Source organism: Lates calcarifer, linkage group LG6 (genome assembly GCF_001640805.2).
Source record: "Lates calcarifer isolate ASB-BC8 linkage group LG6, TLL_Latcal_v3, whole genome shotgun sequence".
In the NCBI taxonomy this organism is placed as follows: Eukaryota; Metazoa; Chordata; class Actinopteri; family Centropomidae; genus Lates; species Lates calcarifer.
In genome coordinates this window covers 11,415,241-11,441,370 of record NC_066838.1, presented here as the reverse complement: position 1 = coordinate 11,441,370, position 26,130 = coordinate 11,415,241, and the positions used below count along the sequence as shown (strand labels likewise).

General features: G+C 40.4%; 1 protein-coding gene across 2 annotated transcripts; it reads left to right on the top strand.

Moving 5' to 3' along the window:
- The first annotated feature begins 1,032 nt into the window (after positions 1-1,032).
- ctnnbip1 (catenin, beta interacting protein 1) lies at positions 1,033-25,665 on the top strand. 2 transcript variants are annotated; one of them, XM_018666162.2, is made up of 4 exons: positions 1,033-1,197; positions 10,591-10,705; positions 12,502-12,592; positions 22,415-25,665. In XM_018666162.2, the coding sequence occupies exons 2-4, from the start codon at positions 10,610-10,612 to the stop codon at positions 22,471-22,473; spliced, it is 246 nt and encodes an 81-aa protein (XP_018521678.1). In that variant the 5' UTR covers positions 1,033-1,197; positions 10,591-10,609; the 3' UTR covers positions 22,474-25,665. The 2 variants fall into 2 exon arrangements, with proteins under 2 accessions (XP_018521678.1, XP_018521679.1); XM_018666163.2 differs by having other exon boundaries at positions 1,060-1,205.
- The last annotated feature ends 465 nt before the right edge of the window (positions 25,666-26,130 follow it).

Below are 26,130 nucleotides of genomic sequence, written 5' to 3'. Positions count from 1 at the left end.
AATCGCAAAAACGTACATATAGCACCTTTAAAAAAGGCTAACCATGGATGAAGACCACAGTGCACTAAAGTCACCCCTCTTTTCCATTTTTGTACAATCTTCAACTGAACACAAAAAACATAAAGCAGTCATTCTTTGTTAATCAGTAAATGCACAGTAGTCCTATCTTGACCCATCTTATTTATAATGAATACACTCAATGTATTTTCCATATTTGGGGCTGTAACAATTGATTGATTTCTGATTAGGCACACTGGTTTTGTGTTTAATTTCATCTAATGGGTCACAGTTGTTTATTGTTTTGGCATTAATGTTACAAAGTTTGCAGATATATTTCAATGGGAGAAATGTCTATCTTGAGTAAAAATATAAACCATATATATTTACAACTCAAATTTTATGTTTTGATGGCTTTCTTCTTAAGAGCATGAGAAATAGCATCAGTGTAGGCTATACATTCATATAACATATTGGTTTAATATTGGAACATTTCGACATTTGAGTTTATGAATGTCTCTCTACAGAGTAGAATGCCATCCCTCAACAAAAATAAAAACCACAATGAACGCTGAAAACTTTTTTTTTCCTTTCGGTTACATTAAAACTTTTAATTACTTTTTTGGAAATTACTGTAGCTAACAATGCAAAGTCAAGGCTTGTGTAAATCCCAATAAATATAATTATATAACATGTCTTAATAATCAGTAGTTTGCACTTCAAGCACAAATAAGGAGAGGCAAAGACTAAAAGAGCTGGTGTGAAGATAAAAGTGAACAACAACAGTTTATATATATTAAAGCCATAAATGAAGCAGGCAGTGTGCCATGCTGCCCTTGCATTACAATAACAGTAAGTTCTATAAATCTGTTATTTAATTTAATTTAATTTTAAAATAAAATGCTGTAACAATACAAAACAATGTTTTGTATGGAGACCTACCTCTCCACCTTGTCTACACAACTATACTGGCCCCGCTATTGACCAATGGTGAAAATAACCTGGCCCCTGGTTGGCTGTGCCGGTGGCGCCCCTGGTGGCCGGTGGCGGTACTGATTAGCCAGCAGGACTCTCGCTGCGTTGAGTCAGTCCGCTGTAGCTCTGCCGACTGGAGGGATGTGACCCCGGAACAGGACGCCCTCCTACAACAACACACCATTCAAACAGAGCACAGAAGAAAGAAAAGCTGGACCAGGAGGGGTAAGCTCGTATGTCTCGTTTTCCTGACGAGGTGTATATTGTCAGGGGTTTTTTTTGAAGATATGTGTGTTTGAATCCCGGCGTTTACACTTCTGGCACAGCAGCGGTACCTGGTTGGTGTTTGCACCCATAGGAACTTCATTCAGGCTTTTGTCTCGGGCAATGCTAGCGAGCTAGCTTGGCTATTTAGCACTGACTGCTTTTTCCTAGGGTAGTGCGGTTTTAGTGGAGACTAAATGAAATGTTTGTCCGGGTGAAAATGAAAGCGACTTGCCAGTGATTAAGAGCACTGTCCACGCATTTTTTTTCCACGACGGATATTGTTTAAGATCCACATCGAGATCGCGTTGAAGGCTCGTTGCTTTGCTAGCAAGAGCGCTGCTACAGTTTGAACAGTCTGCGTCCCGCAACATGATAACAAGAACCGTTCACGTTCATGTGTATCCGGCTGTTTTTTAGTTTCAGTCTGCTGCATCTGGCCTTCAGGCATTTTTGTCTGTTGTGCCATTTTTCATTCAGAGTTTGTCTTCGAAGAAAAACAAATTGGTCAATGACTAAACTATCAATCACAGCTAACGGTAGTGAACGTGAAGCAGACTCTCGTCAGTTTGTTTTACTTGGATCCACCATTATAATGTTGACAGTACTGTAGTGTCTGAAATAATTACCTCAAATCTTTTTTCTGTTTCCTGCTGACGATAAATTCAGCAGACAACACCTACTTAATGCAAGCCTGTATGAAAATGCTAATTACAGACCCATTTGTCCCACTCACCAGACACCTACCACTCAGTGAAGGCAATACTCAGGCTTAGAGAACATTTACACTGCTGCTGCTCCAGGCACAAAAGCTACTGTACATGTGATCACTTTCTTTCAAATTGGTTTTCATGTTCACGTTTGCTTTTCACATAACTCCATTATTGAATTTCTATTTTTGGCTCATGCCACCCGTGGATGCATTGTGCCACCCTGCCTTGTACAGTGTCTGCTTTCCCCCCACATGTCAGATAGCTGACAGCCCTTTGAGTGGTGAAGCTGGCACCCTGCCGGCAGCAGGGCATTGATGAGTGCTGCAGCCAGTGGGTGTCTCAGCTTGGCCACGGGCAAGCACACTGAATCCTCCTGGCAACTAGCAGAGTTGGTTGTGGACCACAGTATGTCAAGCCTGCCTTAGTTTGCACATTCCCCTAGCTGGCTGGATTTTGGAGAGAGATTAGGACCCCTGGCCTCGCCTTCCCTCCCCTCTTTGCCTCCTCACATTCAGGGCAGGTGCTCTTCAGCGGTTGCTCAACCCCCTCCAGCCCTGAGGGGACCTCATCAGCTGCCTGTGAGCAGTGTTCGGGAGAGAGGGCTGGTTCATCTCACAACCTCATGCTCTGCGTTTGGCACAGGCACATGTCATCCTGTCAGCATTAACCAGGCCACGTAGTAGCCTCTTGTGGCCTGACACAATGATACAAGAGCTGCTTGCTTCCATTCGCCACTTATACACTCAGTTCAAATGACAGAGACCTCCAGACGACCACAAATTCTTTTTAACCTCAGAATCAAACTTGAGAGTGTAGCTACCTTTTCTGTGCTCAGTGCAAGGTATACTGCGAATTTGCCGTGCATTGTATTGTTCCGAGCTCATATAACTGTTCTCAAATCAGGATTTTATGCCCTGCCTTGATGATGACGCTTTTGATATCTTGCAGCCGCACCCCCTAGGGACCAGCTTAAGGCAGCAGCTTCTGTTTCTATTCCTTTGAGAGACCCTGAGGAGCGAGCAAAGATGTTCTGAGTTCATAGACCAGATTTAATTATGTTATAAAGCAAAAATCTCTGTCGTATCAAATTACATGTTGTGGAAACATTTACAAAATCAGGTTGCCTAAATCTTAACAGTTTAATTTTCATATACGTTCTTAGTTGAACTGTAGTAGTATTGTCGACGTACACATCATTCCTTGTGGCCAAGCAGAAGCCTTAATAATGGGTAGAACTTGAAAAAAACTTAAGCTTCCCAGTGGCATTAGGTATACATCTTTTAAATGTCATGTCCAGCCTGTTGTGAGTCACCCTCCATTGTCCTATTGTCACTTTGATGTGGCACAGAAATAGTGTAAGAACAGTTAAGCGCACCCAGAAACCCAGCTATGAACTAAGCCTGTATAGCTGAGCAGGATTGTTTGAGTTCATGCCTCACGTGGTGACAACAAGACATGACCTATTTATCAATCATGTTTTCACAATCCAGTTCATCACCATTGTCCCCAAATACTGTAGCCATTGTTGTTGTGGGCACTGTACATGTGAGGAGATGGCTCTGCACAAAGGCAGCATGCAGACATCCAGTAAGTCCAAGCCAGAGTCTTTCTGGCCTGCAGTGTCTGTTCGTCTGGCTCACGCTGGGCCGACCCAGAGGGAGTCAGTCTGGTCATAGCTGGTCAAATAGTTGTCATTATGGGTTTGCAGGTTTGAATGTGTATAAGTTGTGTTGAGTTGGGCAGTGTGTCTGAAATCGCTGTAAGAATTATCATGAGGGCTGAAGGCGATGTGCGGCAAATATTCACAGATTACACTGTTTAAAATGTGAGTATTTGTTGCTTTTCTTGGTTTATGTCAGTGTAAGTTGAATATCTTTGGTTTTTGGTCTGTTGCTCTGTTTAAGAAATGCAGTTTGAGAACTTCACCTTGAGCTCTGAGAATATGCGAGGGACTTTATTCACTGTTTTTACTAATTTTATAGACTAATAAATCCATCAATTCATATTTTTTAGATCAGTTGGTGATAAAAATAATTGTTAGAAGTAATCTGATTTTTTCTATATCATTACACAGTATGACACTGTAGCCCTTTTTATGCAGCCTTTTCAAGGCAGGATTATTTCACTGGAATAGTAGGTCCTTATCACCCCACCTTTAAGCCAGCAGCAGAGGTAGTCACAAAGCCGAATCAACATCTGTATAAACGTGGGGAGCTGGTGTGGCAGAGCAGGCTCCGACCAACACTGAAGCTGCCATGTTAGACTTTAGGCCTCTGATTCTGCAATGCTGGCATGCTGTAAAAAAATCACACACCAGGGCAGCATTATGCTGGCTTTGTGTAGTTCAGTGTAAATGAGCAAAGACGGCATATTCGAGGGTCTTCTTAAAGGCAATGTAATATCATAAATCCTGACATTTGAAAAGCTGGAGCCAGAGAATGTTTGGCATTTTTGCTTTTTAAAAAAGACTAAAATGATTAATCAGATATCAGAATAGTTGCCAGTAAATATTTATATCGACTAACCATCGCAGTTCTCAAGATAATCATATTGATCACATTGACGTTTATTTTGCTCACCTGCAGTGTTGGGTGATCTTGGTAAAGCTGATAATATTCGATTATTTTTCGCATTTTTCACAATATGAAAATAAAGGGGAATAATATTAAGTCTTAATTTCAGTATGACCTCACGTTGTTTTAATAGGTTTCATGACATGGTTGGCCATCAGTAGAGTGCGTGTGTGTTTGCATGTACCTGCAGTGACACAGCTGCTCTACAGAACCAGGCCAGGTTGTTGGCAGCTCAGCTGGCCGCTGCACCAGGGTTGTAGCCTACTTAAGTTTCTCACACATTTGCTCGGGATGCTGGAGCAGCTCATGACTGAAATTCAAGTAATTTTTCCCTCTCAGTTTTTTTCCTCTCCGCAGAGGCTATTAACCTCTTAGGCTTCAATGGAGTTGGGGCTTTTAGCGGCATTTATGTACAGCTTAACTCCACTCAGAGACAGTTTGTCAGTCAACTCAGAGGCCTATTTCTGTTGTTTTCTGCCAGCTGGAGGAATTTGATTTGTAAAACAATCAGACATTGTGCGTCATGTGAGCAGCCAGTGCCAGTAACAAGCTCAACAACCGGACCAAGCGGGCCATCATGTGTGACTGGGCCAGTGCACTGTGGCAGCCTCTGCCCTGCATGACCCTCAGCAAATGTGAGGGCCTATCACATTGCATACTGTAATCCCTGGCAGCAGACCCTCACTGCACAGTGTGGCCCGGTCACAGCGTTGAAATGGTTTTCAGAAGCCGTGTTTTTATTCCTCAGAGACACTAATGGACACAAATGCAGACAAATATAGATAAGAAATCTGGAATCCAGAGGGCATACAATTAATGGTGCGTGTCTCTGTTGAAGTTTGAAGTTGGATTACTGAACATGTAATGTCCTCTAGAAATGTTGCTTTCGTGTGACAGAGTCATGCAGCAAATGTGAACACTTGAATTAAGCCTAATCTCATATGCAGGAGCTGTAGGAAGTTTTGCAGTGCTTGTTGTAAATGCTGAAAATAATGACATCAGCTGTTATTCTAAATTACAATATGATTTTAGACCACCGCTTAAACAGGACAATGGTTATTTTTTATTCACGTGTCCCCCAAAAGTTATCAAAGAGAAAACTCTCATCATTCAAGTTGAAGTCTTTTTCACTGGGAGAAAGAACACAGCAGCAACTCCTCTATGTTTAGTTTCACATGTTAGACATGTTTAATGATGTAATACAAACAAAATACAAAATAATTGTTCAAAAGTCAGTAATCAGTGGTATTATATTATAAGAAGTGACGTACATATGTACACATACTAATTAACACACAGGTGTATGTTTTCAAGCCTTTAATTAAACATTTATACAGATCTATTTATGTATTTGTATGCCATCATTTAGATGTAAAAACGCCATAAACTGAAACAAGACAGAAAGTAAAACTATTAAAATTAGTGCAGCAAAGATACGCTAAAGCCTTCATATTACAACAGAATGTATTGTGGTTTAGAACTGAAACAATTCATCCGCTAATCGACAAACAAACAATCAGCAACAATTTTTACTTGTGTAGTTTCAGTTGTTAAGTGAAAAGATCTTTAATAAAACTTAAAATCTGTATTTATTCATGATTAATCAAAAAATTATAGATCAATTGATAATGAGGTTACATCCCTAATGCAGTATATTTCCATATCAATTATTATATCTCCCACCACCACCATCATGTGTGCAGATTGGAGATTTGAAGCTTGCCCTTTTTCTCTAAGTTTTCTCAGTACAGTGTCAACGATGCTGTGCTTTTTGCTGGGCTGCCTAGAGGGACTCAAAGAGCTTGATGCCTCAGCTCAGCCCAACATCACAACACTGTCAAGAGCCCAACACAGGCGGAGAGGGAGGATTAAGCCTAGATCAGCATTAAAGAAAGCCTTTGATTACGTCTGGAACATTAGCCGCATGTGTCTGAGGCTGAGCATCCCTCGAGGGATTAGTGTTGAGCCAGCCCACCTCTAGAACCAAACATCAGGCACACACAAAGGAGTCTAACAGGATCCTTGTTGTGGTCCTTGAAATTATTTAAGACATGTTACACAGACGACCATGTACATTAGAATAATACTAGAATGACCGCAACAGCCAACACATAGCAAGATCTCTTCTTCTCAAAACGCTATTTATAGATTTGTAGCAGAGTTATGTCATTTGTAATTTTTCCTCTTTATCACTGCTCCTTGACACATCTTTCATGTCTGTATTAATGTAGTATGAATAGACATTTGTTTTCTTTTTTCCAAGCTGTCATTATTAAAAAAAAACAGAATGCCAGCTGTTCACTGATCCAGATCATACAAATATAATACAGAAAGCAGTTAAGGTCTTAACATTCAAGGAGTGGTCTAGATGGACTTGGCTGTTTGCTGAAGTGACAAACATGTAATACAGACACTGGTCTCTATAAATAGAAGAGTTTGTGTTTTATGTCTTAAGAGTCTCTAAGAGTTTAATCAGAGCAAAGATGAAATGAAATGAATTTGCATTGAAATTTGTAATTAATTTATTGATCAGTCTACATTTTGTAAGAAAAGATTGTTAGTTAGTTAGTTGACTTGGTGATTTTGGCAAAATGGTTCATTTTTGATTTATCTGCTGGTTATTTTCCCAATGAATTGTTAGGTCTATAAAATGTCAGAAAATAATGAAAAATGTCCATTGCGCTAACATAGAGCACAAGGTGATATTATTACATGTCTTGTTCACTGTCAAAGGTATTCATTTTACTATAACGTGAGACCTAGAAAAGCATAAAACTCCTGGAGCCATCAAAATTTGGGCATTTATGCTTGATAAAGGATTTAGTTAATTGTCTTGTGATCCACTAATCGATTCATGGACTAATTACTGTGGCTCTGTCTTAAATGATTTGTCAATCGAGTATAACAACAATAACAATTTTGATCTTTTTAATGAGCAAAAATCCCAAACATTGGCTGGTTTCAGCTTCTCAAATCGGAGTACTTACTATTTACATAACTTTAATTTTAGTGTTTTTGACTTTGGTGGAGTTTGGTTGGACTCAAATCAGCAAATTTAAGCTGACAACTGTGGCTACCTGCAACTTTTCACTGTTCGATGGAAATGAAACAGGCAATTTAAACCTCATTTAAAGATCTGTCAAGTTGTGATTTTTGTCACTAGTGTATGTATTTAAAGAATCATTAATACTCATTGATACACATTGATTGATGAAAGTAGTTAGTTGCAGCATTTATATTATTAGACATTTCATGATACAGGCATGAGACAGTATAGCTAACTGTGAGGATTTTTGGCTTCAAAATCATCTTCAGCAGGACCCTGCGTGTTGTAAGATGTTGTAATCCAGCACTGATACCCTGGAAGACATTATTTAGAGGTTAAGTCTGTGGCAGTGAGGCACCCGAGTACCATCTGGAGCATTGTTGGAATTATAAGCATGGTTGGAAAGCCAGTGCATAGATGAAACTACCCGTTACATAATCATATGCACAGTGTTAATCACTGTTGTATACGTGTTGTCATCCAGTTCACTGAGTACCAGAGCTGTAATGATTCCAGCTCTGTAGCTACTCTGCTGCCCAAAATAGTCATCTACAATTTAGTTTCTCTGCAGCCTGAAGAAGACTAGGTGAACTCCCCAAAAGGATGTGATCCGACTCCTTTCCCTTTACTCTTGTTTTTAAAAGTGACTCACAATCATGTCACAACAACAGAAAAACATCACTGATCACCCTCATTTACAATTTCACATTGTTTCTACTTCCTACAGAGACCCTCCCTATGGGATTTCATGCACCGCGTTTGTTGTTCCTGTAGCAGACATCGCTGTGAAAGTGGGATAAGATGAAATAGACTTTCAGGCTGGTAAAAAATACAAATTGCAACTCTCAAAACAGTCAGGAGCCTGGGCAGAGATGCTGCTAAATATGGCCAGTTTTCAAACTTCAAAAGCAAACATCAGAGGATCAGAAATGCGTCAGTCATGAAAGCAGTAGGCCTATTTATACAGATGATGAATGGGGAATATATTGGCCTTTTGTGCAGTAGCAGACGTGAAAATGTTTAAGTTGTCGAGTCTCAAAATAAGCCTGAATATTAATGGATCTTTGTTGTATAATTATTTCTGTCGACAGCTTTTGGCAATTAGAGAATCCTGTTCTTCAGTTATCCTCCTCATCCTCTACTCTTTACCTACTTGTACACAGTGGCCGACTTAGCCCCAGCTTGTTTCTGAGGCAGGCAGATTTGTGGTCTTGAGTCTCTGTCATTCTTCATCCTGCGTGTCGTCTCGCCGGTCGGTCTCTGTTCCCAGAGTCTCAGCTCTCCCATTTGTCTGAGGCGAGGAGCTTGTAGACGTGATCAAACGTGTCACTGCTGCTGATCTGAAGCCACTGCCACCCCCCTGCACCCTCCACCGACATCCTCTCTCCATTACAACCCCCACCCATGCACACTGACACACCACAACCACCACCACCAATACCCCTAAGGGTTTCTGAGCTGCTGAACCTACACCGGCAAGCTCTCTCAGTCTTTTCATGTCTGTCTTGCTTTGAGTCTTCAGTGGCTCTCCAATTAAACTATGCCCGACGCTGTAAATAAGTAATGTATTCATCTCCCCCTCATTCAGTGTCCTGCTACCACTTTGTGACTGAAAACAGACCAGAGGACAAAGTCAAGTGTTAGCTGCTTGCAGTAAACAGCCACCAAAGGTTGCTATAATTATAAGGACTATAGCCAGAAGCATGCTCTCCAGCTGCTCTGATCTGGATGAATCCACACGCACACAGTGGCACCCAAACGCCAACCAATGGCCCACGGTGCCCCATTCATCCTCCACCCCTGGGCTCTGAGAAGGGGGGGACGGCGAGCCAGCTCCTCAATTAAATATAACCCCACATCAAACAGCCTGTCAACATGCATTAGTGGTCCGTTGTATAGATAAGAGGCCAAAATAAATTGCCAGAACTATCGTAGTCACTGTGGCTCCCGTAGGCTTTTTATGAAAGATTCTTAGGGGAGAACAAATCCTGACTTGCATACTGATATTCTGTTAAGTCTTTTTTTTTTCACCCCGCAAGATTCATCCTTTAAATTTTTATTTTGTTCTTTTCAGTGATTTATTCCCTCTGCATGTTTGGCTTTTTCAATTAGAAAATTTAGGCTGAATACCAAGCCGTGCCATATGCCTCATCTTGTTGGTGCGTTATAACAGAGATCTAATGCGACAGCAACCGACCTTGATGTGTGTGTGCTATCACAGCGGAACCTATCCCTTTTCTGTCATCCGCATTAGCTTTGGCAGCTCCTTTTATCGCCTTCTTTTCCCTCCCCCTTTTTTCTCCCCCTTTGCCTATATTTCGCATCTCTGCAGACTGACAGTGAAAATAGGTCATTAGTTAGACGGAGAATAAGAGATGGAAGGAGCAGGCCGTGGCAAGATCTGTGTGAAACCTGCCATGCAATATTAATGACAGCCATTCACGCTGTGAAGTGCCAAAACTGCACTGTGACTGCACTGAGACAAGGCCACTGACTTCTAATATCATCACTGTTTGGGTTATATGAAGTGCTTATCACACACACCCATCTGTATGATTTAGCCTAATAGTAAAACATCTAGTTCCAGTCTGGTGCTCTATGTCTGAGAAGTCAGATTAGAAAACATTTGATAATTGAAATGCAGTCAGTCTTTTATGTTGTTGTAGAATTAATACTCCAAGGGGGTGTTAGCTCAATGCTGCTGACTATATGAGCCTCATATCTGCTAAAGAGCACTGCCAGTGATGATATGAAAGCTTCTGTTCCAGCTGTACTTCAGTACTGTTGGACAAAATACACAAAATTAAAAGAAAAATCACTATGTAACTACTTGGTTAGCGTTAACTATGACTTGTCAAGGCTGCGGGGGTGATTTTAATCAAGTATTATGAGCAGTCAGATTGTGAGGCTGAAACGACCCGGCATTTTAAGTATTTTTAACCTCTAATAACACTGAGTGAGTGTTTGTGTAGCTGTGATTTTTCACAGGTCTTTTGTAATCTGGATTTGTTTGTGTATCCAGAGCCACAGGAGCAGGGGGGATGAACCGCGAGGAGGCCCCGGGGAAGTCTCCTGAAGACATGTACATCCAACAGAAAGTGCGGGTCCTTCTCATGCTAAAGAAAATGGGATCAAATGTGAGTACAGTGTCTTGTCTCAACATGGACTATGTACATTTAAGTTTGGTATACACATTTTAGAGATTTAGAAAAATAAGTTCTAGTGCCACCTATTGCCCAGCTCATACATGCAATGGTATTATTTGACGAGCAAAGTCACACATTGTCACCCTCATCTTCTGAAATGTGTCCCTAATAAACCTTGCCAACTTGACCATCACCACCAGAAACCATCATTGCCCTGTCATGATCTGTCATCAGCAAGTCCGGGTGCTCCCAGGAGGAGAGGGAAAACCCTTCTAAACCTGCCATAGTATGGGTCTTAGAGCAAACTAGTTCATGTCAAGAGCTTAGGACATAGATTCACAGTAAATTAAGAACCCTATCCAAGATGTAAATGCTTTAGTATAGAGTCACACATATATTCTGTTCAAGAGGTGATAGCAGACGGCAGGCTGACGCTTTTGCTAAAGATTAAACTGAAATGAAATGTTTTTTAAATTTAGTTTGAGGCATTTTAGAACAATCAGAACATGTTCCCTGGTGGTCTGAAAACTGATATTTTCATCATTTCTGGAGAGGGTACACACCTGTCAAATCTAACATCACTCAGCAAGTATTTCCACCAGGTTTAATATGTCTGCATCAGGCAGATGTATTTTCTGTTCAGTTCAGGTTGTGACAAGAATTCAGGTAGTGATTTCTTGTCTAAATGCCACTTTTAACAGTGTGGAGGAAGTCAGCAGAGACAAGCAATTTGCCGCCTCTGGAGGACAAAAACCTGACTGCATTTTAAATGGTTACAAGGCAGCAGAAGCAACTAGATGTAAAGTACAAAATCTAACAAGCAGATTTAAGGCTGATGAAAAGTTGTACAAAAAAAACATCTAGAGGAGAAACCTAAAACTCAGGTCCCCTCTTTCTCTCAGCCCCTGGCACTGGCTTGACAACACACTAACCAGACAACAGATAAAAGATTCATTTTGTGATTTAGTTGACTCAGAGATAATGCTATGGCTGTCTTCGGATCACACACATAACTTTGATGCTGTAAATCCTAGTGTGTGTGGACATAAGCTTGTGGATGTGCATTACTTTTGATTCAGTGTTACATGATAAATTATAGATGAAAATCTCATAATTACAATAACTTCTGATACCATGATTTGATACCATGATCACAAATTTCCATTACATAGCTAAAAGCTGCCATTATTATCAACCATGAAGTCATAAGAGTCGTGTTTTTATCTGAGGCTTGTTGCTATAAATTTGATTTTTGTACAGTTAGGATTTTTCCAATTAACAAACAATAAACCACAGAGTAGAAACACTCACCAAGAGGCAACATTAAATATTTTCACTTACTGACAGACCAGCTTTGTGATCAGAATCAGCTTCAATGGCCAAGTGTGTTTGCATATACAGTTTCTTCTGTTTTCCATTGGTCTTGACTTACACACAGTTCCAAGAACAGTTTTCAGAAAGTAAATAAAAAGATATGCAGCTAAAAACAAGGACTGACAACAGAGCTGGATGAAGCCACTTACATAAGATAAGAGATAAAAAACAAAACATGAACATTAAACTATTGTGCACATGTAAGTAGTTGAAAAACATATATGCCTATAAATATATGTATAACAAGCAACAATGAACAACAATGTTTATGTACAAGTCAAATCAGTTCGTGTACTTCGTAAACTAGAATACAGTAGTGCAAGGGTGCAGGGTGAAAAGCAGAAAAGTATGCTTGACTTTTCCTTTGTGATGAGCTTGTATTATAACTTTTCACTTTGTTTACTCGTCTGCAGCTCACACCGAGTGAAGAGGCTTTTCTCCGAAATTACGCAGGTGTGGTCCACAGTCAGATGAGCCAGCTACCACAGCACAACATAGACCAGGGTAAGGCTGTGACATGCACACCCACACACATTCAAAGTACAGCCCCACATTCAAAATGCAGTCATCCAACTAGTGTTATTATAGTTGTTCATTAGTTTTTGTTTGAAAATCGTTTTGAATTTTGTCATGTGGTTACCTTCTCAATATAGGGGAATAGTTGTACTTTTAGTTTTCATATTTTTTGGTTCTAAGTCATATATTTTGCTGTTAAACCGTTCAAAATTGAGGGTGTTTATGACTGTCAGTGAATACGAAACAGGTTAAAAACAACATTAGCCCACAAACACCACCCTCACATGTTGCAGAAGTGCTACTGTGCTGAGGCTGAAAACAAGGGAAAATCCCTCCACACACATCGCTCCTCTACAATCCGTACCCCAGCCGGCCTAACGGATTCCCTGACTGAGCGCTGAGGCCGACTCAGCGGCCCACCAGCACTGTGAGATTACTCACACAGCAAACACAGTATGTGGCTGACTGGAACCGAGTGACTCATCCTCAGCATGAGTGCACCACTGGTTTCACCACGGCTTCTCACAAGGAGCCTAGACAGAAAACCACGCTCAAATATTGTGGTGTTTATGTGATACAGCAAACTGTTCAAGTGTGTTGTTGTAAGACTCGGTTTGCTTAAAATGATACGACCTTGCACATGATGGTCATGTTTTTCTCTGGGCACTGGAGAGCGCTGTTGAGCTTTCTTTATCTCCTCAATGGTTCTCACAAGTTTAAACCACAAGAGGGTGCTAGATTAAACAAAATAGCGCAAGTGATGAGACACTGCAGTCACCTGGGAAAGCAGCAGCAAATTGTAATTTATTTATTTTTGTAAGTAGACTTAGCAGCTGCCTTTCAGGCTCAGTCCAAACATGGCTGTCAGGTAGGAGCCCTGCTGTCCTCCCCTGGTAAACCTGCTGGAACTCAGCTCTTGCTTTGTCCTATATAATATTGGTTCCTCAGGGAAGCTTTATGTTGGGAAAATTGGCTACAGCACTTTACCTATGATGAAGCGTTATGTCTCCTTGTCTGTGTCCTTTCACTGCAGGGACACTATCAGTGTTGATTGAATTGATAAATATGTGATTTTCTGCTGTGAAGGAGGATTAGGTTTATGATTATATAAGGTATTAAGGAGGCAAGTAACAGGCGCAGTGACTTTGTCTTTTTGTCCTTCTGTGTTTTGTTTTATTATCTTTGTTTCAGCCTGCAGGGCATTAAACTGCATCGTCATATTTTGGTCAATTCAGCCACATTTTGCATTCTGGGACGTGGGTCATTGCATCAAAGACAGTGGAGATTTCACTATTAAAGTGTGTCTTCATCGAGCAGCAGAACATAAAGCATTGCATCAGATGGGACAGACACTTTCACATTTTCAACAGTACAGCACCCAAATGTGAGATCAGTGCTGATTTTCTTAAATTAATTTATGAAGGATGTTTCACTCTGTTTAAACAACTGCAGACTAGTTGTCAGTTTATGCTTTATGGTCTCCTTTCTGTTTCCTTATGCCCTTTAGTGGATACGCATCTCCGTGTCTTTGCTGTGTCAATACGGCTATGAAGAGCCTCATTAATTATGGACGAATATGACTGGTGAAAGGTGCTCTGAGTATGCATTATAGATCACAAAAACAGACACATTTAGTGTCATCTGGCAGCCTGCCACCTCCTTGGTGTGGCAATAAATTATTTGTGGTCTGCAACTTGTCTAAAGTACCGTGATTAGGCATTGCGGAGATAGCTGAGAGTTAATCACTTTTAAATATTCAACACTGTGCTGAAGGACAGCGGTTTGTACGTATCAGCACATTCAGGATCTATTGAGGTGCTGTGAAGAGGTTCAGTTACATGAAGAGGGAAGTCCACTATTTGATTTCATTTAGACTTATATATGATGAAAAATAGATGAAAAGGAAACATTTTATTGCTTAGCAACATGCACAGTCATTGTGCCTCTTAAAATGTAATATTACAGAAGCACGGACAACAAATTACTAAACAAGGTAGTTTATTTTGTTATCATTAAAAAACAAATAGAATCTAGATAATTGTGTGAATTCCATTCATTAAGATTGGGAAAGATTCACAGTTGATTGAGTTTCAGTGTGTTAATTGTACTGGACAAATTTTCGACATCTGTGCCTGAGGGATGTGGAGATAAATCAGGTTGTACTCTCTGTGGTTCACCCTGTTCTCACTTCATTATAATGACAGCAGACCTTTCCCCTCATCCTGCTATACGCAGCAGTAGCACTGTCTGTCCCAGCTGACCATTGGACAGCGTAGCAGCCCAGACGGACACCTTCTGTGACTGGCCAGCAGTTTTCCAGGCAAAGTTGTTTGTCTCTGTCTGGTCTTGTATCGTTGATGTACCTGCTCGCAGCAGGTCACCGGTCTGGTCGATGTCTTAGGCTGTAATTTCTGTTCATAAATAATTTTTTATTCAATACAGGTTAGCTTAAGCAATATTTTAATAACTGAAAAAAATGGTTCTTGAAAAGGTGTTAGTTTGAGCACCATGCATTTTGGTACCATTTGGTTTTGATTTTGGTACCCAAATCTTTTTCTTGCAGCTAGCTACTTTTTTTTTTTTATAAAGCTAGCTACTTCTTCTACACCTGTTTGTGATGGAAATAGTGTACATTTGTTTTGGTAACAGCTTTAATAAACCACACACTTTTCTGTCATTGCTTCTCAGCTGTTTGAAAGAGTGCATGATCCTAGAGTCTCGTGCCAGCCCAGTATGCCCAACAATATGCATTGTTTGAATAGCTTATTGTTAAGTTGAAAAAAAAAAGTTAATGCTATTAGCAGTGGAGCCACCATTAGAGTTCAGATGATTCCCAACGACAGAGATTTATCTCTCTTGAGTAAGAAACTAAACCGGTTCTGCCACAATATCCAGCCCCCAGGAGTGTTAAACTGAGTGTAGTTTGAATATGCTGCTGCAGGACCCCTTGATGCCAGTGTCCTCAAGGGGTCTCAGCATGAAGCAATAAAGAGCCTCATCGATCGATCGAGTGGCGGCTACTTGGAGGGCATCAAGGGCACGATGGCGTAGTGGAGACACACTCCAGGTATTGATTAGTCTAAGTCAAGGCCAGGCTGCATTCAGGAGACGTTAAATAACCGTGTAGGTGCGAGATGACATGAAAGCTAATGTGACAAATGGATAACATCATTGTTGTTGTCAGCTTAACGTATTCTGATAAGAAAACTAATTTGTAGGTGTTACAGTCTAATGTATCCAGAAACATTGTCATCCTTCATCACATCAGATCAGCCTGAGTGGAAATGCTCAAACCCTGAATCATTCTCCCAAACTGTCCTCAGCTGTCAAATGTTATCCTGTTTTTGCCTTGTAAGGAACACGAGAAAACCAACTCTGGGGTTGCCACTCATATTTCCTTTAAGTCTATGGGTCACTGAATTTGCATTTCAGATAGTTTTAATTGGCTGATTACCATACATGCAAATACAGAATTTTGTTTTTGCAATTTTAATCAGGCCAAAGAGGAATTCTCTGCCAAAGGCTTGGGGGCTGTGAATGTTTTTCTTTCCTTTTTTTTTCATTCAGCACTCTCACTGTGAATACCTTGATGTAGCTGAATTTTGGCGGCACAGAAGAACAGGGGATTGTGGGCGAGCAGGACTTAACGTGCTATGTTTAAACACTGTTTTAATGATTGGAAATGAAGTATGAACTCATTAAGTGAGGCTGGGTTTTTTTTTTTTTTTTGGGGGGGGGGGGGGGGTGCTGGTGGGGGGCGCTTTGTTTTAGTGTAAATTGCTCCTTTTTGGGTAACACTGAGTAATAATTGTGTCACTCTGTGGCACTCAGAGTTTTCTGCAGCACAGTAGCTGCAGCATACCATGGGGAATATATTAGTTTTGTCTTCAATCAGGCTGTCATTCTTCCTCCTTTAGCGCTTTCATTCACGGCTTTCTATAACTGACATCATGTCACTTTAAACAATACAGTTTGTCAGAGCCACACATAGCAGTCTCCAGGACTTGTTATCCTGATTGATTTGACGAGGAAAGTTTACTCCTCCCAGAAGGACGTCTGAGGGCCTCTACAAAAGAGGAGAGAGGAGGAGGGGTTGCCATAGCAACCTCACTTGTCCCAGGAAAGCTGAGCTTCCCTGTGGGCTTTGGTGTTGTTGCGACATGCTGCATCGGTAGACTGGAGCAGGTGTCATTAGGGGGCCTGGAGGCAAGCTGGAGTGCTAATTACACAGCCAGAGTGTGATATTCCAATATATCTGTCAGTACCATCCCCTCTCACAGAAATATGGCCTCTCTCCTTTCAGATAATACCGCAGCACTGCGCAATCAATACACAGTCTTGTTTCTTTTTGTGTTTGATACAGTGCCGGTATCACACAGTCCTCAGACCTGCCTTTTCAACTCGAAGCACAGTGACACAGAGCAAGGACCCGCCTTTGTTTGGCGACTCGGTCAGGGCAGAGTGGTATCGATTCTTACTGTTCCTCACTGCAACATGAATCAGAGCCAGACACACAGATTTATGAACCACCACGTTCACCTGACTCAACACAGGGCCTTGATTTTCTTCTCAAAGGTGTCAGTAGGTTGTATAGACAAATGTTATAGAATAGGTTTAGAGCAGTTGTGTCCAACTCGCATCTGCTGAATCTGCCAGTTTTCTTTTTAATGATCTCTGCTCTATTGGCAACAGAAACCAAAAGTTTAACCAAACTCATTTTGAATTCTGGACATGCTCCCTAAAAATCTGCTGCATTATAGACTAATTTACCTTTTGGATATGGCCTGTAGAATGTCGAATTAATTAAATCTCTCTTTAAAGGATCCATTTAGACAAGAAAAATGACTCTGAAAAGTACTTGCTGGTTACATCTCTCAGAGCAAACTGTTGTAAAAATTCTGACATTCTCTATGGATTCTTCAATCATTCATTTGCATATGTTATATGCTTCATCTGAATTTCTTAAATCAAATTTTCTCTTATTTTCTAATACTTTGTTAACGTGGCTGACAGCCTTTCTGCATCCAGTGGGAAATTCGAAACTTTTAATAAACCGGGATGTCTGTTGATTATTATCTACCATACACTTACACTTAGATATTGTCAAATATAAATAATAATCAAGCTGTAGTCAGAGTTGCCAAAGTCTGAACTAGTATAACTATGCCTTTATAATATTCAGGTGAGCCAGAATAATCAGAGAGAAAGAAGAAAAGTACATACCAGTACTAGAAAATGAAACAGAATTAAATGTGTGACACTGACTGTGTTAAAGTAGACCTGCTGTGTTTGTTGATGTCAACATGTCGAGCTGGACCACACACACCCCTGTTGTGTGCCGTGCTCCTTAACCCGCCCCTGCTGTCGTTTTTGTGTGTGTGTGTAGGATGGGGGTGGGGAAGAGTGGCATTCTGGGTCTTTATCCTCTCAGCTGACCCCACACAGATTGTGACCTCTAATGCTGTTGCCGCTCCGACTAATAAGTCAGGGCGATTCACTGCAGCGCTGGAGTCGTCGTACGGCTGCTTCTCTGCCTGTTCAGTCAGGAGGGAGTCGAGCGTCGCAGCGTGGTGCCTTCAACTTCAAACAAACTCCCTTTGGGTTAATTTCACAGCTTTCTTATCCTGAGAGGTTTCAGTGGAACTTTGTGTGTTTGTTCCTTTTCTCAAACACGTATTGATTTATAGTCTCTTAGAAGTTTGAAGAAAGACTTTGTTTGCTTGTGAATGGTGGGAGCAAGCAACTGATGATTATTTATTCATTAAAGCTGTTGTGTTATTTAATAATAAATAAAATGTTGGAAAATAGTCAGTGTCCATCACAATTTCTGCTGAGGTGATTTGCTTTTGTTTTTTTCTGACTCACTGAAACAATTAATTGATTACCAAGATTTTTTGTCAATCAACCAATCAAGTAGCTGTTTCGGCACTGTATGTAGCGTGTAGCATTTTGATAATGTATTTCTGTCTGAGACATGCCCTTATGACTGACTATTTTTCCCTGATTTTGTTTCACAATCTCTGTGTGATATATATTTAACAGCAAAAATCTATTTGACTTTTACTCTATGTTGAAATACTTTTTTCCCTCTTTGTTCTTTTCCTGGAAAGACTGTTTCTGTTATGAATGAGTGGGCTTTTCTTTTGTTCAAAGTATTTATGGAGGACAAATCGGATGACATGCCCGTTGTTGCTGTTATTTATGTAATCCACTGTCCGGAGCCTCTCTGTTTACCCCTATCGTGCGGGGCGATGAGGGGATCGGTGCTCAGCGGGGATGGGGAGGGAGGGGCTAGAAAACAGTTGGGACGCTGAGCTGCTCTGAAACAAACCAAAACCTGTTTGCTCATAGGCAGCAGCAGGAGCAGCCCCGTCATCCGCTGATGCACTCTGATTTTTATCTGTCGCTAGGCAACAGCTTTGAGGGACCTGACGTTTCCATCGTGTTGGCTACAGCTTGTGTGTGTGTGTGTGTGTGTGTGTGTGTGTACTGTATGAGCATGTGTGTGTTTGTGGCAAGGCAAGGTCTGAACATGACTCTCAGGCAAAACGCTCAGGTAAAAGAGATATAGCCTTGCCGTCTACTTGGCTCTGTGGGTGTAGAGAGCGTTTCAAAAAAGTTGCGCAGTATCTGACACGTCTGTCCTCTTAATTGCCCGTTACACAGGGGTGAACTCCTTCACACAACCACGAAATCATTCAGATTGGTATTTATTGTGATAAACCGGTGTTATTGCAAGGTCCCACACCAAAGCATCATCTTGTACAACAGTGCTATTCAGCAGTCGTGCAATTCAGGTCGAGTTTCCTATTGTGCAATATTACATAATTCTCTCTCTTGTTCAAGCACCATTATCCCGATGTGCTTTCTCCAAGCAGCTGAGATTTATATTATTAACTGAAGTCTAACAGCATGTCTCTGCCAATATTTTTTTATCGCTCTGTCTCTAGTTTTCTCTCACAGTGCCGCTCTTGCCTATTGGCTTCATCTTTGCCATAACCTCATTTGCTATGCCAGTGAGCTCCCACAGGAGGGGGAACTTGAAAGTTCACATTAATAGGCGCCCTCCCCCCAAAAGTCTCAATTTTACCAAGCTCACGATGACCTGAATGCAGCACAGAAACATGCTAATTATCTCCGCCATAGAGCTCACCAAATGAAACACAAATATCCTGTGCTTGGAGGGTCTGTGCTGTCTGATGAGGAGGGTCCGCCTTTTGTGCCAAATACATGTGGATGCCCACAGTCCCTGGCCTACTTTCATATCTCCACAATAATTAAATCTAACAAGCACTTGAGGCAGTGAAGAAAGTCTTTTTATAGCAAGACAGACACGAGGTGCCGACAGGAATTCTTCTCGACCGTCTGCAAAGGTGCAGGACTTGGTGTTAATGATATTTATGTGATCGTAGCTTGTCAGATGATTTTATCTCGCGACATGATCAAGCTCACCATTAGCCTCATCACCTAGTTGTAATTTGGCCCTAGTTGTCATTTTAAAGAGATGCTTTTTTAATTAAGGGTTTCAGGAGACTAAAAATGTTATCACATGTACTTTTGTGGTCTTATATATTTCACAGTCAATTTGCTTCTTCCATTACCATAAAGTAAATGCATTTCACCAGGCTGCTGAGCATGACAGTGCAAGAGGGATTTTAATACTTTGCTACTTCATCTGGCAGAGGAGTTTGTGTCTCTGTCTCTGTCTCTCTCTCGCTCTCTCTCTCTCTCTCTCTCTCTCTTTTATGGTTTGGAATTGCTCAAATTAAAACGAGTCCTTGCCAAGAAAAAAAAAAGGCCGATATGAAATAAAAGTTGGATATGTGAGTCGCTGAAGGAACACTGTGTAATTTTATTTACCCTCTCACTCTAATAGAATTGGAAAGTGTATATTCATTTATCAGAGAGCAACTGTACCAGCAGGTGTGGGCAGGCCCGAACAACTTGATGAATCACAGTTGGCAACAGACTAATGAATGATTCCTTATTAAACAAAAGCCAGCTGACTAAGTCCTATTGTGTAGCTGGCGGGATCCATTAGTTGACTCAACCCAGACGAGGTTGTAATTATCGTTTGGTCCTCGTCAACTTGGTAAAAGACGCACAAAAGGAATGGTGAGAAATCAGTGTGTACTGTAGATCGTTTCAGTCTCTTTTCTTTGTGCCCATTGATTCTTATTCCACAGTGTAGCAAGGTTAATATCAGCTGAAATCTAGTATTGTTGCCTGACAGCCAGAGCTGCAGCAGCAGAGGAGACGGAATGGTATTGAAGCCTCAGATCTAAGTGTTATCATGGCAGAGCAGGATGCTGCTGTCAGCGGGCCACTCAGTGTGTTGCAGTATCTCCCGTCAGGGTGTTGTGATGGCAGGCGGTGGCTTTCCACCGCAGGTGAACATGGCAATAGATGAAATTACCTGCATGCACCAAAAGGATTTTCATGGTGGCATATTCCCTCTCGGCTTTGTAGTCACAGCTGACAGGATTTACAGGATACAGGGACCTGTAGAAAACGTGACTCCCTTCACACTTAGGCCTAAAATTCATTTTGGGTGGTTGAATCATAACTGGATGGTTGAAAACATGGTGAAGACTTACCTGGATTCAGTGATTCAGCTGTGTTTCCTTTGTGCACATCAAACACTTTTGGATACAGCTGATTTGCCTGTTTTAAATAACCAAGTCAACTTGCACAAGTCCAAGAGTCCAAGTCCTCCTCTCAGCCCACACATGACTGAGACCAATTTTTCATTTTTTGAATAGGAATGGAACGGTCACATTGATCACACGTTTTGACATTAATTAGTGTGGACACAAAACTAGCCACTGCAGGTCACACCTAGGATAGACGTAAAACAAATAGATGACACATTTCCTGTTAGTCAGAAAATGAAATATTATTTTCCTATGCTAGACATTTACATTTCATTTTTACACCTCAAACTAGCAAAATTACCAGAGTCTTTAATAAAGACATCAGGTAAATCAAGTGGAATCAAAGTCAACAATTGACAATTGAATTCTGTGTTTATTTCCCTCTGACACTTTAAAAATAAATGTCTCTAATCAATAAGAAGTCACACATCTGTATGTTTGGTTTATATTTTGAATCAGCGTTTGGCTTTTATAAGAAGTTGACAGCAACAGTTAATTCTCCTTAAAGCAACGAAATGTAACTCTGCTGCAGCCTAATTCTGTTGAGCTCCAAGTTTTAGCAGTTGTACAGAAAACAAAGCGTATCGATTGCTTGACCGTGGCTCCAGCTATGCAGTCGCTAGAACAAACACACCAAACTCTGTGTAGAATTCTTGATATTTTCGTTTCCTCCCTGGATATGGAAGATGAATGCTGGTTTTATTGACTTCCTTTTCTTCTTTTTAACTGATGTATAGTTTGGCATTATTCTTGAACTTGCTGGGCCTGGTTCTACCAGTTTAAACCACAGACTGTCACACAGTTAACAGGAGATCATACCTGCTCATCAAAGTTACATAGAACTAGAACTGGCTTTCAAGGCATGGACTGGGAATGACAGGGGCCCCACTCTCCGTATTATAAGTCATCAACATCAAAATAATTCTGAAGCTGTTGTGTTAAGGTAAAATAGTTATATAATGTTGCTTTAAAATGCCTCATTCCCAACAGATGCAACAGATACAGCAAATTAGATTCTCCTCGGTTTTCGATGACATCCATTTGTAATGATTTCGGGGCTGTGGCAGAGGAGCATTTAATACAAACATCATCATCTGTGTCATTTAATTTATTTGGAGGACTGACTGGAATCTGACAATCACATGTTGTTTCTCAGGTGCTGAGGATGTGGTGATGGCGTTCTCGCGGTCAGAGACGGAGGATCGGCGACAGTGACCCTGGGCCCCCCCATCCCGCCCCACTGCATCCCACCCCGCCCCCGTCCGGCCCCGCACGTGATCCACAACGACCCAGACTCCACAAACCATGACACTGACGAGCTCAGGAGAGGAGGGGCACCAGGAAGGGACAGAAGAGGAGGGGAAGAGACACCAGGAGGTGGCTGCCTCGCTCTCCCCCAGCCTTTTCCATCCTGACTCCTCCTCCACACAAGCTGGCACACCATTACCTGAGATGCACTCAAGTGGGTCACTGTGGGTTGAAGCCTTGGCAACAAGGCAGTCAATTGAAACACTCACAGATTGTGTGGATGAATATCAAATGTAGTTTTGTTTTTTGTTTTTTTTTGTTTTTGGTGGGGGGGTTTGGTTTTGTTTTGTATTATCTCATCTGTGTTGAGACTTTAGGCAGTGTTACATGTTTTATCTGCTGTGGTCACTGGAGGAATTGACCAGTCAGCAGCTGATTGAAGCAAAGAGAAATATAGTTTTGGTCAAGCAGCAAGTGTGATGATTGGTCGTGTTAGGGGAGAGATTTTAATTATTTCTGCTTACCCTAATGGGGCTGAAATTGTTTTTTTGATTTAGCTATTGTGTTATAAAGGCTTTTTGTATTCTGTCACACCAGGGACCTGATTTATAAACATTTTGTGTGCATAAAAAATGAACGTGAAAGTTGGGTTCACCATCTCCCACACAGATGTTTGGATTTAGAGATGCAGATGTTTCTGGAGAGTGTCCACACTTCTGCTGGAACCTGCACGCTGAAGGCAAAGTAGTAAAAAAAAACAAGATAAACACTCTACTTTATGTCCCCTGATTTAGAGTTAAGAATTAAAAGATTTATAACACCTTAATGTGTTTGTAAGCAGATATAAGGTTTGTTAATGAATTTGTCACCAACTATAACTCCTAAGTGGAGGCTGCTATATAAACAGATGAATCACAGTATAATAAAACACAGTTGAAATACTGTAAAATATGTCCTCATAGGAGAAGTTATAATTGTTGATAAATACTATACATTAATAAACACTTAGCCTTGCATACAGCTCCATTAGTGTTTACAAATAATCCTATTAAATGTGTGTATTTGACCAATTAATCTGCAATAATAATAACAATGCCATAAAATTTAATGTATTGCTAATCCATCTCACACAATTTATGATACTTAATATATAAATTACCGGCTACACAATTCTGTGAACTTTGACCCTCATCTCTGGCTTTTTACCAGTTAGCCATTGATATTATCATTTCAGAATAATTTAGCTGCCTGATCCTGCAGTGCTCACTGCTGCTTTGGCATATATGCTTCATTTTCTCTCATCCAGAAACAAGAGAGTTTTAGTCTGTGTGGCCCTCCTTTAATATTTCTCCTTGTGATTTGTAGCCTGACTTCTCTGTTGTCCTGTACAAACACTAGAATGTCAAACTGACTGATGTGTGTATTAACACTCACAACAGGCCTGTCATTAATCATTCATGTTTAATTATGGGAGTTAACAGGGCAGGATAATGAGGCTGGTGACATGCTCGATGGGATCTCTGAGTTAAGGTGAGGGGTTTTTTTTGTTGTTGTTTTTTTGGAGCACACACAACTTTATAAATGAGGTCCCCACTCCTTCTTCTGCTGCTTTAATTTGAACCATAGGCTGTTGAGAGTGCAACAACGCTTCTCTTGTGGGGAAAGCGTTAAGAATTAAAGACACTAGCAGACATAATCACATGAAACACAGGTGTACACATTCTCCCCAAACAAATATCTGGTTTTGTTTTGGGTTATTGTGACATGTAAAACCTTTTTTTTATTGTACAGATAGTTGGGAAAATACAGTAATGATTTGATTGTGCCAATTGTATTTTTTTGTTGTTTTTTTATCTGTAAGATAAAATTAACATATTGATTAAGAAAACTGATAAGAGACAAGGTGTAGTTGTAATTTATTGTTCTCTGAATTGACTCCCTGTTCCTCTGACACATCATTAAAGATAGAACCAGTAGATAGTTAAAGCCTAACATGAGTCACTCTTTAATATCATCAGCAGTGGCTCTTTGTTCACACTAAAATCATACAAACTCTAATTTTTAACTACCTGTAACTAAACACGTGAAGCCAAACATTAGAACTGTGTGCTATTTCTGACTGTACTGTATCTCTTGCACTATTATCAGTGGGATATTTGCAAAAAATACATTTTGATATTTAGCACAGAGATTCTATGTTTGGTTCAATGGACAAAAGAAAACTTTGTAACCATGTTTTTATTCCTTTGGTGATTTAAAAAAAAATTTCTCTGTGTTTATCGACTCAACTGGAATAGCTCAAATGAATATTTGTTAACGACCGACCATGTTTTTCTAGTGACATGCTCAATATTTAATGTGTTTTAAGTACATTTGTTAACTTGTATAACTTAAAATAACTGTAACGTTTTAAAGCCAAGCATGTCTGCCTCGTGGTTTATAATGTTCATTCAAGTGGGGTCGAGGGTCTTTGAAGCCTCGCCACAATGACCATTGTTTGTACATTCTTGACATTTGTGGAAGCTACTAGCTCTTTTAAAAAAAAAACTTTCAAAAAAAATTTCTCATTTTTGTATGGGTAAGTGTTATCCATTATATCTTGTTGGCAATAACTTCTATTTGAATGTCCTCAACAATCATCGCAATGTAAACGGCCAACAGATCCGTCACGCTGTCCGCCTATGACAAAGAAATTTGTCTTTTTATGTTTACTTTTATTTTAAAGCATTCTTTATTTGCCTATGCATTGTTTTTTTTTTCCTCTAAAAGGTGTCTTACTGTACATTTTACCTATCAGGGTTGTTCTACAGCCTTTGTTCAAGTTGTGAATGAATGTCTGCGTGAGAGTGCATGTGTGAGTGTTTGTGTGGGAGCGTGTGTTATCATCATTGAACTTGCTACCAGTTTTGATTTTCAGCATGCTGTTGAGTTTGACTAGGATCGATGTATCTTTTTACTGTGATGACCTGACGTTGCCTAACTGTCCTTTTTAATTTTTTTGAGTTCTTTTTTTTTTTTTTTTTGCCTTTGTATTTTATTTCCCTCTCAATCGACATTGATTAGTTGGTTTTGTTCTGTATGGCTGCTGACCATGTCTTGACTTAATGCTTCCAAATCCTATACCAACTGAACCATTAAAGAAATTTTAAACAGTGAAAAGTTACTTTCTCCTCTTTTCTTCATCATGAAGTTGAGTGACTTTAAACATGCGACACTAGAGATTAGAAACTTGTTCTTAAAGCCCATAATGACTGCTTGTCTTCAGATAAGGCCTCATGCTGGGCATCCAGGGGAAAAAAGTATTCACCAAAGTCATAATAAGGATAAAATCATGGTTCCTTTGTTTCTCTTATCATCTGCACATACAGAAGAGAGCGAGTCTTGTGTTCAATGTGTAGTTAAACTATCAAAGTTCAATCTTTCCGTTATTCTTGTAGAGAAAACTCTCAGTATGCACAACATCATGAGCTACTTCAGCCAAGGTCCACTAACTGGCTTGTTCTGGAGCTTTCAGACCTACACCAGGGTCTTCATCAAGTGACTTACATGTAAGCACATGCATTGGCAGTAGTGGGAATGTAATGTTTTTTATTATCATTTTCATTCTCTTGGCTTTAAATGTTA